A 16,410-nucleotide genomic window follows, 5' to 3' on the forward strand; every position below is an offset into this window, starting at 1 on the left:
AACCTTATTCACTATCTCCAGCACCAAACCAGTGTCTCCATACGTGAAAACAGAGCATGGTTAAAAAATATAAGATGAAAGGTTCTAGAAAATGCTTCTCTGTGACATCACACGATAGGATTAAAATGAAGACAAACTGTGATTTCCAAAACCTGCAACGAGTTTCTAGCCAGAGAGAGGGTATTTTCTTACTCCCCACGTCACCACGAATGTCATAGCGTTTGAAAATCACTAAATAGTTCAACCTTTGATGATGTAGAACTTTTGAACTTTACATTTTTTTTACAAAACGTTTTCAGATATGTAGACACTGGTATTGTGCTAGATATAATGAAACTAGAGGCTGAAAAGTGGTGGAGCCGTACGTTAGGTTATATGTTCATCTTTCGATGAGCATGGTAAAAGACCAGGTTTGCGTTCCAAATGGCACCCTATTCCCTTCATAGTGCACTACTTTTGACCTATGGACCCTGGTCAAAAGTAGGGCCTTATATAGGGAATAGGGTGCCATTTTGGATGCAGACACAGTTGAAACATCGGGTAAAATCGATTTATATAAAAATGGATCTATATAACATACATGCAGTAGCATGCACTAGCTATGGTCATGGACTTCTAGACCTCAGGTCAAAGGTCAAAGACAACAGATGAGGAAATTAACAATCAAGGTTACTGCTCTTTAAATGTTAGTGTGTGCGTGTGCGTGCGTTGGGTCTGTCATTGATTGTAATGGGATTGTATTTGACTTTGTACTTTTACTGGGGATGCTGACAGACTGACTGGCATCACTCAGGAAATGAATATCCTCCTCCTTAACTCTCAAGTATTTTTCTCCATCTTTTACTGTATGTGTGTGTGTGTGTGTGTGTGTGTACTAACTCTCTGTCAAACCTATTCCCCCACCCCTCCCTCAATCGCTTCCTCCCTCATTGTTCCTCTCTCCCTCCATCTCCCTCCTTCCCTCCCTCCCTCCAGTAAGGGGTAATCACAGATTGAGTTAGTGGATTTAGTCAATAATAATAAAAAATCTAAGTGTCCCTGCTTTGTAGATTGGAGAGGTTGAGTGACGGGGGGGGACGGGGGGGGGGTCTGACCACTTCCTCCTTCTTGGCCCCCGTTCAGGATTCAATATTCCCCCTGGCCATTTCACCATAAAATGACTTATAGAATGTAGTAATTTAAAAGGATCTCTGTGTGACCAGCTCAATGCAGATGTCCATACTTAGATATAGATAACTTCCGTTAGATTTAAGTGAAATGTCATTCATCTGATGTGATTTGGGGTGTAATGGTTGGCAAATAGTGTCTGTATGTGTGTGTGGCGGGGGGGGGGGGGGGTGTATTAGGGGAAGCAGAAGAGGAGAAAGAAAGATAGAGGGGTTGAGAGACATTGGCGAGAGAGTCAATCTGATAAGTGGAGGAAAGACAAAAAGCAGAGAGAGAAAGAGGGGGTAAATAGAGAGATGGAGAGAGGGGGGTAAAAGAGGGAGATGGAGAGAGGGTGGTAAAGAGAGAGATGGAGAAAGGAGGAGGGAGAGAGAGAGAGCTGGAGAGAGAGAGAGAGCTGGAGAGAGAGATGGAGACGGCGAGGGAGAGAGTAAGGACGTTTACCATTTCACTATTTCAGCAGTGACATTGAGGTCTGTTACTTGAACCTTTTTGAAAGAAGTAAAGACAATGATCAGATTGCTTTTTTGGAACAAATAACTGTGTTTTAGTATGTAGGGAAACCAACACATCTTGGGGTTTGCCTTTAGTTTTTTGGGGGGGTAGCTAAGTCACACATACTCTCTGAAGAGGCATTCTGTGGATTGTTGGCTGTGACTTTGGGTCACCGACAGACACAAGTTGGATTTATTGGGTATCCCAGGTTGCCTCAACGTCAGGATGTGGACGTGTATCACGGACTTCTTCACCTACGAGACCACCAAGTCGGTGGTGGTGAAGAGCTGGACCATCGGGATCATCAACCGTGTCGTACAGCTCCTCATCATCACCTACTTCATCGGGTCAGTAGTATCGCTCTATCACTCACATTTTGGATATTCCAGTGAGAGAAATTGGTTGAAAGACGTCTTTTCAACGTCTTTTCATTGGAGAAACAGGAAAAAGGTCTCCACACAGTTCCAGTCAGATGCACATTTCTCATAAGAAAGACTTTAAACCAAACAGATGTCTTTTTAACGTCTTTTCCACATCTTTTCAACGTCTTTTCAATCAAACATCTTTTCAAAGTCTTGCGCTTATGGAGCTGAATCTTATAAATCTATTGTTTGTTCATTAGGATCTCTTTTAGCCCAACAAAAGGCTAGTCTTTAAAGACTCATAGATCATTCATTAGTACTCCATACGTGACAGGAAGAGACGGGAAAATGGGATTGAATGATTTTCCCATTATGTTATCTCAACCCCTCTCTCTCCAACCCCCCCCTCTCTTCTTCTATCTCCTTCTTCCTCTCCTCTCCTGCACCTCTCTCAGGTGGGTGTTTGTGTATGAGAAGGCGTACCAGATCAGAGACACGGCTATAGAGTCGTCTGTCATGACCAAAGTCAAAGGCTTTGGACTGTACAACAACCGAGTCATGGACGTAGCTGAGTACGTCACCCCCTCTCAGGTAACACACGAACATACGCAAACATACGTACGCATGCATACAGACACACACACACATGTGCACACGTAGGTACCCAAGCACGCACACACACACACAGGACACACACACCGACAGGCGACACACACACACACAAACTATGGTCTGAGATATTTGGATTCCTTATGTTAATGTTGGCAATTGGCATTGATAGACAGCCTAAGGAGCCATGTATAGTTGTTGTATAGCCTCTGTCTCCCCTGCTTGCTCAATCTTTGCTTATATCTGGGTTGTTGTAAGCACTTTGTGGGTAATGGATTTGTTAAAAGCCCTGTGAACGTCACTTAATACTTAATACTTAAAAATGGATACCAAATATTGATACTGAGGTATGTGTGGATTATGACATCAGGTCTGATGTGCTGGTCAATGAAAATAAGTTTTTTTTTATTGTGTGTGTGTGTGTGTGGTCTGACAGGGGGCTTCTGTGTTCTGCATCATCACCAAACTCATCATCACAGAGAACCAGGTGCAGGGATACTGTCCCGAAGTGAGACCCCTCACACTTACTCTCCCATTGGCCCTCTGTGCCCCCCCCCCCCCCCACACATGCTCTATCTCTCTCTCTGTGTCTCTCTCTGTGTCTCTCTGTCTGTCTGTCTGTCTCTGTCCGTCCGTCCGCCCGTCTGTCTCCCTCCCTCCGTCCGTCCGTCCATCTGTCTGCCTCTGTATGTTACTCTAACTCTGTACTATGTGTGATACACAGAGTGAGATGAAATACAAGTGTACGCACGACAACAACTGCACTAAGTTCCTCAACAAGCCTGGGGGAAATGGTGAGGTTTCTCCACTTTTTCTGATCAACTTTTTCTCTTCCTTTTCTTATTGTATTTCCTGAAGAAGATAGAAGATGTTACAGAATTTGCCAAACAGTTTCTCCCAAAATAATGGTTTGGTCTTTGTCATTTATTGTCCCTATCCATCCTCCCCTTTTCTGTGTCATATATCCTCTCTCTTTCTTCCTCTCTCTTTTCCCTCGCGCTCTTCCTCAGGTCTTCCGACGGGCAGGTGTGTACGTTTCAGCGACACCCTTAACACCTGTGAGATCAGAGGCTGGTGCCAGGCGGAGATCGATTACATCAAGACGTGGGTAACCGTGTGCGTGCGTGTGTGTGTGTGTTGAGGAAGGAACATGATTCTCTTTCTGACCTTCCCTCAGGCATCCTATGATGGAGGTGGAGAACTTCACCATCTTCATCAAGAACAGCATTCGTTTCCCCCTCTTCAACTTCACCAAGTGAGGATGATTATGATGTTGTTGATGATGATGATAATGATGTTGTTGATGATGATGATAATGATGTTGTTGATGATGAAGACAATGATGTTGATTATGAAGATAATGATGTTGATGATGGTAATAATGATCATGTTAATGATGTTGATGAAGATGCTGATGACAATGACGATGACATTGGTGATGACGGCAATAACGATAATTGAACTCTAACTGGTCTCCTCTCTCTCGCGTTTGTGTGTGTGTGTGTGTGTGTGTGTGTGTGTGTGTGTGTGTGTGTGTGTGTGTGTGTGTGTGTGTGTGTGTGTGTGTGTGTGTGTGTGTGTGTGTGTGTGTGTGTGTCTCAGGGGTAACTTCCTGCCCACTATCACCCCTCAGTACATCAAGGCGTGTAACTTTGACCATGAGAACAACACCTACTGCCCCATCTTCAGGGTGGGGGACGTCATCCGCTATGCACACCAGAACTTCACCACGCTGGCACAGAAGGTATGGTGGTTCACTCCCAGGTATAAAAACTCAGCAACAACATCCTCTCACTGTCAACTGCCTTTATTTTCAGCAAACTTAACATGTGTAAATATGTGTATGAACATAACAAGATTCAACAACTGAGACATGAACTGAATAAGTTCCATAGACATGTGACTAACAGAAATGGAATAATGTGTCCCTGAACAAAGGGGGGTCAAAATAAAAAAAATAACAGTCAATATCTGGTGGTGTGGCCACCATCTGCATTAAAGACTGCAATGCATCTCCTCCTCATGGACTACACCCGATTTGCCAGTTCTTGCTGTGAGATGTTACCCCACTCTTCCACCAAGGCACCTGCAAGTTTCTGGGCATTTCTGGGGGGAATGGTCCTAGCCCTCACCCTCCGATCCACGGTCCCAGACATGCTCAATAGGATTGAGATCTGGGCTTTTCGCTGGCCATGGCAGAACACTGACAATCCTGTCTTGCAGGAAATCACGCACAGAACGAGCAGTATGGCTGGTGGCACAGCGTTGAGACTGCCTGCAATGACAACAAGCTCAGTCCGATGATGCTGTGACACACCGCCCCAGACCATGACAGACTCTCCACCTCCTAATCGATCCCGCTCTAGAGTACAGGCCTCGGTGTAACGCTCATTCCTTCGACGATAAACGCGAATCCGACCATCACCCCTGGTGAGACAAAACCGCGACTCGTCAGTGGAGAGCACTTTTTGCCAGTCCTGTCTGGTCCATCGACGGTGGGTTTGTGCCCATAGGCGACGTTGTTGCCGGTGATGTCTGGTGAGGACCTGCCTTAGAACAGGCCTACAAGCCCTCAGTCCAGCCTCTTTCAGCCTATTGAGGACAGTCTGAGCACTGATGGAGGGATTATGCGTTCCTGGTGTAACTTGGGCAGTTGTTGTTGCCATCCTGTACCTGTCCCACAGGTGTGATGTTCGGATGTAACGATCCTGTGCAAGTGTTGTTACACGTGGTCTGCCACTGCGAGGATGATCAGCTGTCTGTCCTGTCTCCCTGTAGCGCTGTCTTACGCATCTCACAGTACAGACATTGCAATGTATTGCCCTGGCCACATCTGCAGTCCTCATGCCTCCTTGCAGCATGCCTAAGGCACGTTTACGCAGATGAGCAGGGACCCTGGGCATCTTATTTTGGTGTTTTTCAGAGTCAGTAGAAAGGCCTTTTTAGTGTCCTAAGTTTTCATAACTGTGACCTTAATTGCCTATCGTCTGTAAGCTGTTTGTGTCTTAACAACCGTTCCACAGGTGCATGTTCATTAATATTTATGGTTCGTTGAAAAAGCATGGGAAACAGTGTTTAAACCCTTTACAATGAAGATCTGTGAAGTTATTTGGATTTTTACTAATTGTCTTTGAAAGACAGGGTCCTGAAAAAGGGCTGTTTCTTTTTTTGCTGAGTTTATTCATACTGGTATATTTACTTGTCATATTTCTATCATAGGAGGTTGGTGGCACCTTAATTGGGGAGAACAGGCTGGTGTTAATAACTGTAGCAGAATGAGTGTAATGGTATCAAATACATCAAACACGTTTCCAGGTGTTTGATTCCATTTCAGTTGCTGCTTTCCAACATATTATTAGCAGCCTCCTGTCATTTCTATCCACAGTTCTTTCCAGCCATACTAGTCTTTTTTATACTCACATATTATGCTGTCTTTCACCCTTTTTCCTCCCCTTCGGCTATATTCACTCCTTCCCCTTTAGGCTGTCTCTTTCCCACTCTCACAAAGTAGCAAAGAGATTTTTTTAATGTATGTCAACCACTTCCTACAGGGAGGGGTGATAGGTATAAAGATCGGCTGGATGTGTGACCTAGACAAGTCAGAGGATGAGTGTAACCCCTCCTATTCCTTCACCCGGCTGGACGCCATGTCGGAGAAGAACAGCGTCTCCCCCGGGTACAACTTCAGGTAGCCCTGACCTCTAACCTCTGGCCTTTAGAGAGTGAGCCCCATAGAGATGCATAAAGATCTCTAGATGGATATAATCTGTTTTTTGCATGGACACTGCCATTGAGGACTTCCACCATTTTAAAGTAGTCAAATGGGTGGCTATGGGTTGGGAGCGATTAGTAAATGATCAGAGCATTGTTTTCTTCTTCAAATTGGGTTGTCTATGGTTAGTAAATGGCTTTAAGCTAGATCAGTGATTGTCAACCTTTTTGTTGTATAAAAAAAAGAATAATTAGATGACACACCTAAAATATCCCTATTAATGGATTTAGTGTAAATGACCTCCATCTTATCTGTGTCAAACTGCACATCATCTATTTCTGTGACAAACGATTTTATAGATTGAATAGGGTTTATTTGAACTATTTTCAAAGTTCCTTATTCATGATGATACATTTTTCTGATACCCCTTTAAGTCCCACTTAAGAAGTTGTTGTGGGTATCTGTACTTTACTTTACTATTTTTGACTACTTTTACTTTTTATGCACTACACTGTGCATTCCTAAAAAAAAATGATGTACTTTTTACTCCATTCATTTTCCCTGACAACCAAAAGTACTCATTGCATTTTGAATGCTTAGCAGGACAGGAAAATGGTCTAATTCACACACTTATCAAGAGAACATCCCTGGTCATCCCTACTGCCTCTGATCTGGCAGACTCACTAAACACATGCTTCGTTTGTAAAGTATGTCTGAGTGTTGGAGCGTCCCCCTGGGTATCCATAAATTCAAAAAACAAGAAAATGGTGCCGTCTGGTTTGCTTAATATAAGGAATTTGAAATGATTTATACTTTTAGTTTTGATACTTGAGTATATTTAAAACCAAATACTTTTATACTTTTACTCAAGTAGGATTTTACTGGGTGACTTTCACTTTTACTTGAGTCATTTTCTATCAAGGTATCTTTACTGTTACTCAAGTATGACAATTGGGTACTTTTTCCACCACTGTGTATCTCTATGGTGAGCCCTTGACCTTGAGTAGAGGCATGTCCCCATGGTACAACCCATGTGCATTGCCCATGTCCTTACTCTCTGTCCATGTTGTGCTGATAGGTATGCTAAGTACTACAAGATGGACAACGGGACAGATTACCGTACTCTGCTCAAGGCCTATGCCATCAGGTTTGATGTGCTGGTCAATGGAAATGTGAGTGTTTGTAATGCTGTTTGTGTGTTTCTGTGTGATGGGGGATGATTAGAGGGTAGGAGGAAGTGTGTGTTCATGTGTATGTATGTGTGTGTGTGTGTGAGCACACGTGTGTCTGTGTGAGAACATGTATGTCTGTGGTTTGCATGAGTCTAATTGCCTATGTGGGTCCATGACTGTTCTACATGTATGCGTTATTTAGATGAGGACGAGGGGGGTCTGATGTATGTCTGCTTGTGTGTGTGTGTGTGTGTGTGTGTGTGTGTGTGTGTGTGGTTGGTTGTGTGTGTGCGTGTGTTTACTTCTGTAAAGTACTTGACTTGTTTCTTACAGGCAGGGAAGTTTAACATGATCCCGACTCTGATCAACATGGTAGCTGCCTTTACGTCAGTTGGAGTGGTGAGCCCTTCTTTTCAGTTGCTACTTTCTATCCACAAAGTATCCACACCGTCTCTAGGCTAGTTTTAAATGAAAACATATCTGTTCCACCTTCAGTCTCTTAACTTTGTGATAATATTATCCACAGTCTCTATAGGCTAGTTTGAAAATGTCTTTGTGCCATGTGTTTCTCTGTCTCCCCAACTGAAGTTATTTCTGTGGAAAATAGTTATTCTCTTCTTTTCTTTTCTCCTCTTTTCTTCAATTCCATTCTATTCTATTCTACAACCTTGTTTTCTTTCTCTGCCTTGGATTGGTCACAGGGCACCGTGCTTTGTGACATTATACTCTTGAACTTCCTGAAGGGAGCAGAGCAATACAAGGCCAAGAAGTTTGAGGAGGTAAAGTTCGAGGCGAGGCGCCAACCCTGCTTACTGTGATATAGATATTTCTCTTAATAACCAGTGTCAGTCTTTGCAGGCCTGAGGCCGCATCTCAGAGTAGGAATGCTGATCTAGGATCAGTTCCAGCATCTTATTCATTGTGATCTAAAAGGCAAAACTGATTCTAAATCAGTAAGCCTACTCTGAGAAGTTGATACATACGGCCCAGAGGAATAGTTGAAACTTGGGGTCAAATCCTAATTTCCACTTAAATCCTGCATTGATATCAACTAGAGACTAACTGAAAAGTTTACTTAAGTGGAAAATAGGAGTCGCCTGACTAATGTGCTCCTGATGTTCTTCAAGTGTATACAATTAAATAAAGTAATTTCCTCTCTCCCCCCCAATCTACCATTACTCCATTAGGTATCAGACACGCAGATCGAGAACTCCTTATCCAGCAATGGGCTGTATCGGAGTAGGGAATTCATTGGAGTAGAGAAGCAGTCAAACGACTCAGGGGCCTTTTCCATTGGGCAATACGGCTAACAGACAGCCAATTGAATGGAGTGTTTGAGGGGGGAAAGGGGTGGATGGTGGCAATTTGGGAAGTTTGGCTGCAAATGTAGGTTTAGGGTGATATTACCCATAAACCCTAATCTTGGATCAGTTTAACATTTTCCCCACTAAAGGTTATGGTTAGGATTGGGGATAGGGAAGCTGATCCTAGATCTGTACCTAGGGGAGACTTCACCCCGGATAGAGAATGCATGTATATATAGCACTGTAATATTCCTAATATTTCACATGAACCTGTAATTTACCTGTAATATTTTCATAGTGGAGGTTGTATGTGTAATCCTTAACTTTGCATGGACTATTGTATTTGAACTCCTACCTCTACAAAGTATTAAAGTCTACCCACTACTTAAAAAAAAGTATGTGACTTAAATTTTGATTCTGGTTTGATTCTGCCAGAAACTCAAATCCTGCTAGGAACAGACAAACAAAAACTCTAGTTGTTTACTTGCTTAACACTCTTTACTTATATATATTTTTTAATGCATTTTTCAGTTTGCTAAAAGCAGGCACATCTCTATGTGGTTTGGTTTCACTGCAGGAGATCTGTGGGTTGGGATGGTTGGGGAAAGGAGCAGGGTTGAGTCCAAAATGACACCCTATCCTTTATAGTGCACTACTTTGACCAGGGAACCTATGGGGCTCTGGTCAAAAGTAGTGCACTCGATAGGGAATAGGGTGTCATTTCCGTCACAACCCAAGAGAGAGGAGCAGGGGACTGGGTTGGTGTTACACAGACAGACACACAGTCTATACTAACATACCACTGAGAAAGCATGCCCAATATTTTGCTGCTTCATACTAAGTATGTGAGCGTGGATATTCGTCCTCAAACTCTGTTCTTGAAGGAGCACACGTAGCTCTTCTTGGTGAAACACGTGTGGTCGTTCCATTTCCCAATTCCTTGGAGATAGAGAACACATATACAGAGAGAGAGAGAGACAGAGAGACAGAGAGACAGTTCAAATGTGAGTTCAAAATACCATCTCTTCCCACCACCTTCCAAGAAATGTTTCTTTCACGTTTTTGTCATTTTAGCTGTTAGCCAGTGCATTCAACTAATGTAGGTGAAAACAAACACATGTCACAGCCATTGCAAGTAAAAACCATCCATCCATCCCTCTCTCCATCTCTTACTGCTCCAGTTCATCTCCACACAGTCCTCGCGGCTCGTCCAGCGGGAGATGGGCTCCCCAGGGGTCCACGCCTCAAAGTTCCAGCTGGAGCCGTCAGTCCACACAAACTTACCAGACTGAGAAAAGGAGGGAGAGAGAGAAAGGTGGATAGAGCAAGAGAGAGGGGAGTGATAGAAAGACCGGTGGTGATTTAAAAAAAAATGTACAGTGCATTCGGAAAGTGTTCAGACTCCTTCACTTTTTCCATTTTTTGTTACGTTACAGCCTTATTCTAAAATGGATTAAATAAAACATTTTCCTCATCAATCTACACACACTACCCCATAATGACAAAGCGAAAACAGTTTTTGTACAGTTTTGCAAATGTGTTAAAAATAAAAGAAATACCTTATTTACATAAATATTCAGACCCTTTCCTAGGAGACTCGAAATTGAGCTCTGGTGCATCCTGTTTACATTGATCATCCTTGAGCCGCTTCTACAACTTGATTGGAGTCCATCTGTGGTAAAATCAATTGACTGGACATGATTTGGAAAGGCACACACCTATCTATATAAATTCCCACATGAGGTCGAAGGAATTGTCCATAGAGCTCCGAGACAGGATTGTGTCGAGGCACAGATCTGGTGAAGGGTACCAAAAAGTGTATGCAACATTGAAGTTCCACAAGAACACAGTGGCCTCCAACATTCTTAAATGGAAGAAGTTTGGAAACACCAAGTTTCTTCCTAGAGCTGTCCGCCCGGCCAACCTGAGCAATCGGGGGATAAGGGCCTTGGTCAGGGAGGTGACCAAGAACCTGATGGTCACTCTGATAGAGCTCCAGAGTTCCTCTGTGGAGATGGGAGAACATTCCAGAAGGACAACCATCTCTGCAGCACCTTTATGGTAGAGTGGCCAGACGGAAGCAACTCCTTAGTAAAAGGCACATGACAGCCCGCTTGGAGTTTGCCAAAAGGCACCTAAAGGACTCCCAGAGAAACAAGATTATCTGGTCTGATGAAACCAAGATTGAACTCTTTGACCTGAATGCAAAGTGTCAAATCTGGAGGAAACCAGGCACCACTCATCACCTGGCCAATACCATCCTTACGGTGAAGCATGGTGGTGGCAGCATCGTGCTGTGGGGATGTTTTTCAACAGCAGGGACTGGGAGACTAGTCAGGATCGAGGGAAATATGAACGGAGCAAAGTACAGAGAGATCCTTGATGAAAACCAGTCTCTGAATGTCCTTGAGTGGCCCACCCAGAGCCCGCACTTGAACTCGATCGAACATCTTTGGAGAGACCTGAAAATAGCTGTGCAGCAACGCTCCCCATCCAACCTGACAGAGCCTGAGAGGATCTCCAGAGAAGAATGGGAGAAACTCCTCAAATACAGGTGTGCCAAGCTTGTAGCATCATACTCAAGAAGACTTGAGGCTGTAATCGCTGCCAAAGGTGCTTCAACAAAGTGCTAAATAAAGGGTTTGAATACTTATGTAAATGTCATATTTCCGTTTTTTTTGCAAAAATGTCTAAAAATCAGTTTTTGTCATTATGGGGTAGTGTGTAGATTGATGAGGGGGGGAAAACAATTGAATCCACTTTTGAATAAAGCTGTAACGTAACAAAATGTGTAAAAAGTCAAGTGGTCTGAATACTGTAAATGTAGATATTACGACAATCATATGTTCAATGTTAAATGTTGCGCTGCAAAGCTTCTCTCTTTCCCCTTCTACCGAACATGTCACTCTTTCCTCCCACATGAATTTACCTCCCTCCACCCACTATCCGCCCTGTTTTAATCACTCCTTCCATCCATCACTCTTCCTCTCGTACCTGGAAGAGTTCGAAGCCTCCCAGCCAGATGCGAGGGCTTTTGGCGTTGTTCTTCATCACCACGCAAAGCAGGTTGGCGTTGGCTTGACTGTTATGCACCGACACCAGGTGGCCACCGGGGGCAGCAGACCTGCACTGTGTCTGAGAGGGATGAGAGAGAAGAGGAGAAATAGGTGGTGGGAAGAGAAAGAGTGAATTAGTGAGAGAGAAAGAGAGAGTGGGAGGAAGGAGAGAGAGAGCGAGTAAGCAGGTGCTGACGTAGTGATTTGGAGCCCAAGGCAGAGGCCAGTCAGAGGCCACTCTTATGCGCATGCACCATTTTCTTTTCATGGGTAATTAACTATAAACATGCATTACCTTTTAATGTGCCATGAACACAACCAGTCATGATGTTTTATCTGATTGTTAAACAAATCACTTCAAAAAGAAGGTTACCTTCGCACATTTATTCAAAATAATTCCAGCATCTGAGCTGTGCACACGCCAACTTTCCTTCAATTCGCAAGCGGCTGAAACTATCTCACCGGAGAACGCAAGCGAAACAGCGCCACTGTCTTGCTAGAATAGCCCATGTATGACATGTCATACCAGCATCAGAAATGGGCTACACATAGATGTCCTCTGCCTCGACGATGTTGATAAAACGTTTACTGTTGACAGGAGAACAAGAGGAGACAATAGGACGAGGTGGATAATTTTATAATAAGGCCGTTTAATCACATGTAAAGACATCTTAGTAAAATCTTGCAGCAAGGCTCTTTCTGTCTGACTCGTATGGAATCGTCCGGAAAGAGGTAGTTTAAGCAGTTGTACAGTTTTATATAGACAACAAGCAAAGTAGGTTGATCTGGAAGTCTGGCCTTCCGATTGGTCGATCTGGGTCTTGGGTAGTCCTGAACAGGCCTGGTGTCAACGTTCCATTGCTTCCTGAGATAGTTCTTTGTCTTGAGCTCCAACCTTGAGTTGTGTGTGTCTGTGGTTATCATGGGGGAGGGGAATTGTGTGTGTCTGTAGTTGGTGTCTTAATAAGTCCAGCATATGTCCAAGAGAAATGAGGAGTATGTGTATTTTGTATAAAAGATGGCTTATGTTGAAATGTTGTTATTACTAGTTTCCAGTATCTATTACAATTTCTTACAACGACGATGGCAGTATTATCAGCAGCACCTACCGTTTTACTGAAGAAATGTGTATTGTATCCCCTTCGAGTAAAAAGGCCTCGTCGAGAACCAGGCGTCCCTGGGGAGTGAGGCCTAAGAGGGCTTTATGAATAAGCATCAACCAGTGGGTCTTGCGACAGGTATAGAGACAATCAGTTCATAGAGGAGTATAGAGTGCAGTTGTCTTTCTTACGTCCGAGCATTTATTCCAGTTGGATCATCTTTGGGTGTAAACATCAGTCACACCATTGGACGACATAGCTTGGACAGTAGCCTATAAAAGCCTATTCCTGCTCTTTTCCCGCAATCCATCAAACGCATTTGGTGTGTCATCATAGGGGTCTCTGACTTGTGGTCAGACTCGCTCAGGCGGAAACAAACGTAAACTTTTTTCAATGCTGATTTGAATGTCCGTTTTTTTTCCACAAACATCCTTTCTGAATTTAAAAAGTAATCCTAGAAGTAACATCTAGTTTTTCAAAAGTATCTGTTATCTGATTACAATATTTTAGCTGGTAATGTAACAGATTACAGTTACTGTTTTTTTGTTACTCCACAACTCTGGAGTTCGGGACAGCGACGTGATTTGGACGTATGACAACGCGAGATTACTACTAAACTAACATATGGAATTGTTTTAAGATGGTCATACCAAGGATAATTTAGATATTTGATTTAGAATTTTAGGACCACTGTAGGTATAATTTAGGGCTGTTATAATTTGATGAAACATTGCATTTGGACTTACTGCTGTTAGCCAATAGAAATGCATTGAATAACACATTCATACATGGAAAAACAGATAGTCAACATTAAATTAAAAGTAAGATCTGAGAGATATAGAACTAAGAAAGCTAAGGAAAAAATGCTAATCATTTTTACCGCGTTACCGTTTACCGAGTCCCATGACACTTGTGGGCGGGACGTACAGTAGAGCAACCGAAACACCATCGTGTTCGTGACTGTTTTATGTTTCCAATAAGGGGTCATATACATTTTTCAAACCGTTAGGACGCTACAGACATTTTTAATCGAAGACTGATTTTCGAGATGTCTCCTGTAGCTTTACCTCAGCCACCTTCCACCGCCGGTGGAGAAGGACGACATCAGCGGAGGAGGTGGATTGAGACAAAGGCCATGCAAAAACACAGAAATCTCTAGTTCAGACACATTTTGATGGGGATTTTTTTATTTTATTTATTTATTATGCCTCAAACAAAGCATGGGGGGGGGGCCCCTCAGCGGAGAAATATTTATATATTTTAATTTCAATTATGCCCACGTCATGAGGCTTCTTGATTTTTATTTTATTTAACCTCTATTTAACTAGGCAGGTCAGTTAAGAACAAATTCTTATTTACAATGACGTCCTACAAATGATGTGAGGCCTGAGGCAATTGCCTCTTCTGCCTAATGGTAAGTCCGCCAGTGGGAGTAAGATGAATACATTAGAAGACACCTCTAATTAAGACATTGGATTTAACCTTCACTTCACTGTATTGCCATTGTATTGGAATGGACAGGCTGACTGACTCCAGGTAGAGCAATAACATCCTTTGATCATGTTATAATGTCGTTCTCCTGTCATGTAGAATGTTGCTTACCTCCGCTTCGGTGAAGTTGAGTGCAGCCTTGTAGTACTTGATGCAGTAGGAGCCCAGCCTGTACCAGTCTTCATAATTCTTCAGGTCACAGGCTCTGGGCATGTCACACGCTGCAGTCTCCTCCTGGAGATACACTGGAACATCATCGCCACCTAGGGGACAATGATGGAATAACTACTCTCCTGGGGCCTTATATACTTAGAAAACAGCCACAAGCTGAACATTAATATGACACTCACAGGCCGCTAACAGAACTCCCCCATTCCATAATTCACTAAACTGATCAATGCGCACACCATATAGCCCAGGGGCCTAAGAAATGCCTACCTAAGACCTCTTATTTATCCAGGCAAATCAGTTAAGAACAAATTCTCATTTACAATGACGGCCTAGGAACAGTGTGGTTAACTTCCTTGTTCAGGGGCAGATCAACAGATTTTCACATTGTCAGCTCAGGCATGCGTTCTAGCAACCTATCGGTTACTGGCCCAACTCTAACCACTAGGCTACCTGCCGCCCCAATATTGTCATTGTACTATTATTGTTTAGTATATATTGCATATTTTAACATTGTATTATATTAACAGTATTGTTAGTGTTAGTTTAGGGTTTTAACATGTGATCATAATCTATCATTGCAAATGGGTGTGCAATTCAGTCTATGACTGCTAAAAACCAATAACATCTACTGCAAAAAAAAATACTTTAAGTGACTACGTTTGTGTAAAGAATGCATCTCATTTTCATAAGGACATTTTCAACTTTAAAACAGATTATTTTTTAGAATGTGTGGTCGATAATCATCATGAAAAATGTAAATGAAACTTTCAGCACTATCATCAAAACCAGGGGTGCAACTTTCACTGGGGACGGGGGGGACTGCATTTTTGTCCCCCAGTTTTATAATTGGAATGTGATACAAAATGAGGCAACGGTTTGCTTTAGGACAATGCGGACGCCTCAGAGCTGTCGGGTTGGCTGTTTGGACTGTTTATCTGACTGGATTTAAAAATAAATATAATATTAAAAATTTTAAAGTAATGTCTCCCCGCTTCTAAAATCAAAATTGTGCCCCTGATCAAAACACATACTGTAATCAATGCAACTCTCTTACCAGTCCTTCTGTGGAATGTCAAAGCCATTTTTGTCCCAAGTAGTGACATCATCACAATCAGGCTGACAAACTTCATCTTGGCTTCCTCTAATTCTGCGTTTCCTAAAAACAAACAACTCAATCAGTAACAGTTTCCTTTAAATAAATGTATTTAAATAAATCAATTGTATTAACTTTATTTCACCAGGTAAATTAGCTGAGAGCATAGTCTATAGCACTATGCTATGAATGACATTAAAACAAATCTCTTGTTCTCAAATTGACTCTGGCTGGCGATTTATAAGTACCGAGCCCTGACAGTTTGAGTGGCACCGCGCGCTAAACGATTGTAAGTGTCACAGCCTCTGGAACAATCAGCAGTCCCATTTGACAACAAAAGATTTGCTTGCCCCGGTCAATTTGACAACAAGAGTCCGTCGTTTGTTGCCCAGTAAGAAGGATGCACCATTAGAATGCCATTTTGTTTGCTCCAATAAATAAATATTGTGAAACACTATCATTCCACTATTACCGTAGATGTATTAAAGACATTTTCTGAAATTACAATGCAACAATAATACATATAGGTCCTTTTAAAAAATGAATGCAAAACAAATAAAAGAAACATTTGCACAATGTAATCTGAAAAATAACCTTACCAGAATGTGGACTAGGTTGCTTCTCCCTCTTTCTCTCTCCCGCTCTCTCTCTCATTTGGTACTCCCTTCTTTTTATAGC

At 42.6% G+C, this 16,410-nt stretch overlaps 2 protein-coding genes across 2 annotated transcripts; one reads left to right on the top strand and one right to left on the bottom strand.

The window, feature by feature from the left end:
* Positions 1-1,513: 1,513 nt before the first annotated feature.
* LOC129841270 (P2X purinoceptor 3-like) lies at positions 1,514-9,193 on the top strand. The gene is made up of 12 exons (XM_055909463.1): positions 1,514-2,009; positions 2,480-2,615; positions 3,070-3,141; positions 3,358-3,427; positions 3,644-3,737; positions 3,811-3,888; positions 4,236-4,377; positions 6,185-6,321; positions 7,424-7,517; positions 7,851-7,916; positions 8,219-8,296; positions 8,705-9,193. The coding sequence occupies exons 1-12, from the start codon at positions 1,888-1,890 to the stop codon at positions 8,825-8,827; spliced, it is 1,212 nt and encodes a 403-aa protein (XP_055765438.1). The 5' UTR covers positions 1,514-1,887; the 3' UTR covers positions 8,828-9,193.
* A 110-nt stretch (positions 9,194-9,303) lies between these two features.
* On the bottom strand, positions 9,304-16,410 carry LOC129841402 (lectin-like). Its single transcript, XM_055909662.1, has 6 exons — positions 16,332-16,410; positions 15,694-15,795; positions 14,580-14,731; positions 11,816-11,956; positions 9,995-10,109; positions 9,304-9,760 (listed from the first exon to the last, which is right to left on the bottom strand). The coding sequence occupies exons 1-6, from the start codon at positions 16,384-16,386 to the stop codon at positions 9,687-9,689; spliced, it is 639 nt and encodes a 212-aa protein (XP_055765637.1). The 5' UTR covers positions 16,387-16,410; the 3' UTR covers positions 9,304-9,686.

This window comes from Salvelinus fontinalis, chromosome 42 (assembly GCF_029448725.1).
Source record: "Salvelinus fontinalis isolate EN_2023a chromosome 42, ASM2944872v1, whole genome shotgun sequence".
In the NCBI taxonomy this organism is placed as follows: Eukaryota; Metazoa; Chordata; class Actinopteri; order Salmoniformes; family Salmonidae; genus Salvelinus; species Salvelinus fontinalis.

Bases quoted from the DNA above. Each gene is read 5' to 3' on its own strand.
- LOC129841402 (XM_055909662.1), bottom strand. From the start codon at position 16,386: ATGAGAGAGAGAGCGGGAGAGAGAAAGAGGGAGAAGCAACCTAGTCCA. The intron at 15,796-16,331 runs GTAAGGTTATTT...GTTTGTTTTTAG, and splicing joins GCAACCTAGTCCACATTCTG to GAAACGCAGAATTAGAGGAA. The intron at 11,957-14,579 runs GTAAGCAACATT...CATCCCTCTCAG, and splicing joins TCAACTTCACCGAAGCGGAG to ACACAGTGCAGGTCTGCTGC.
- LOC129841270 (XM_055909463.1), top strand. From the start codon at position 1,888: ATGTGGACGTGTATCACGGACTTCTTCACCTACGAGACCACCAAGTCG. The intron at 3,738-3,810 runs GTGGGTAACCGT...ACCTTCCCTCAG, and splicing joins GAGATCGATTACATCAAGAC to GCATCCTATGATGGAGGTGG. The intron at 8,297-8,704 runs GTAAAGTTCGAG...TTACTCCATTAG, and splicing joins AGGCCAAGAAGTTTGAGGAG to GTATCAGACACGCAGATCGA.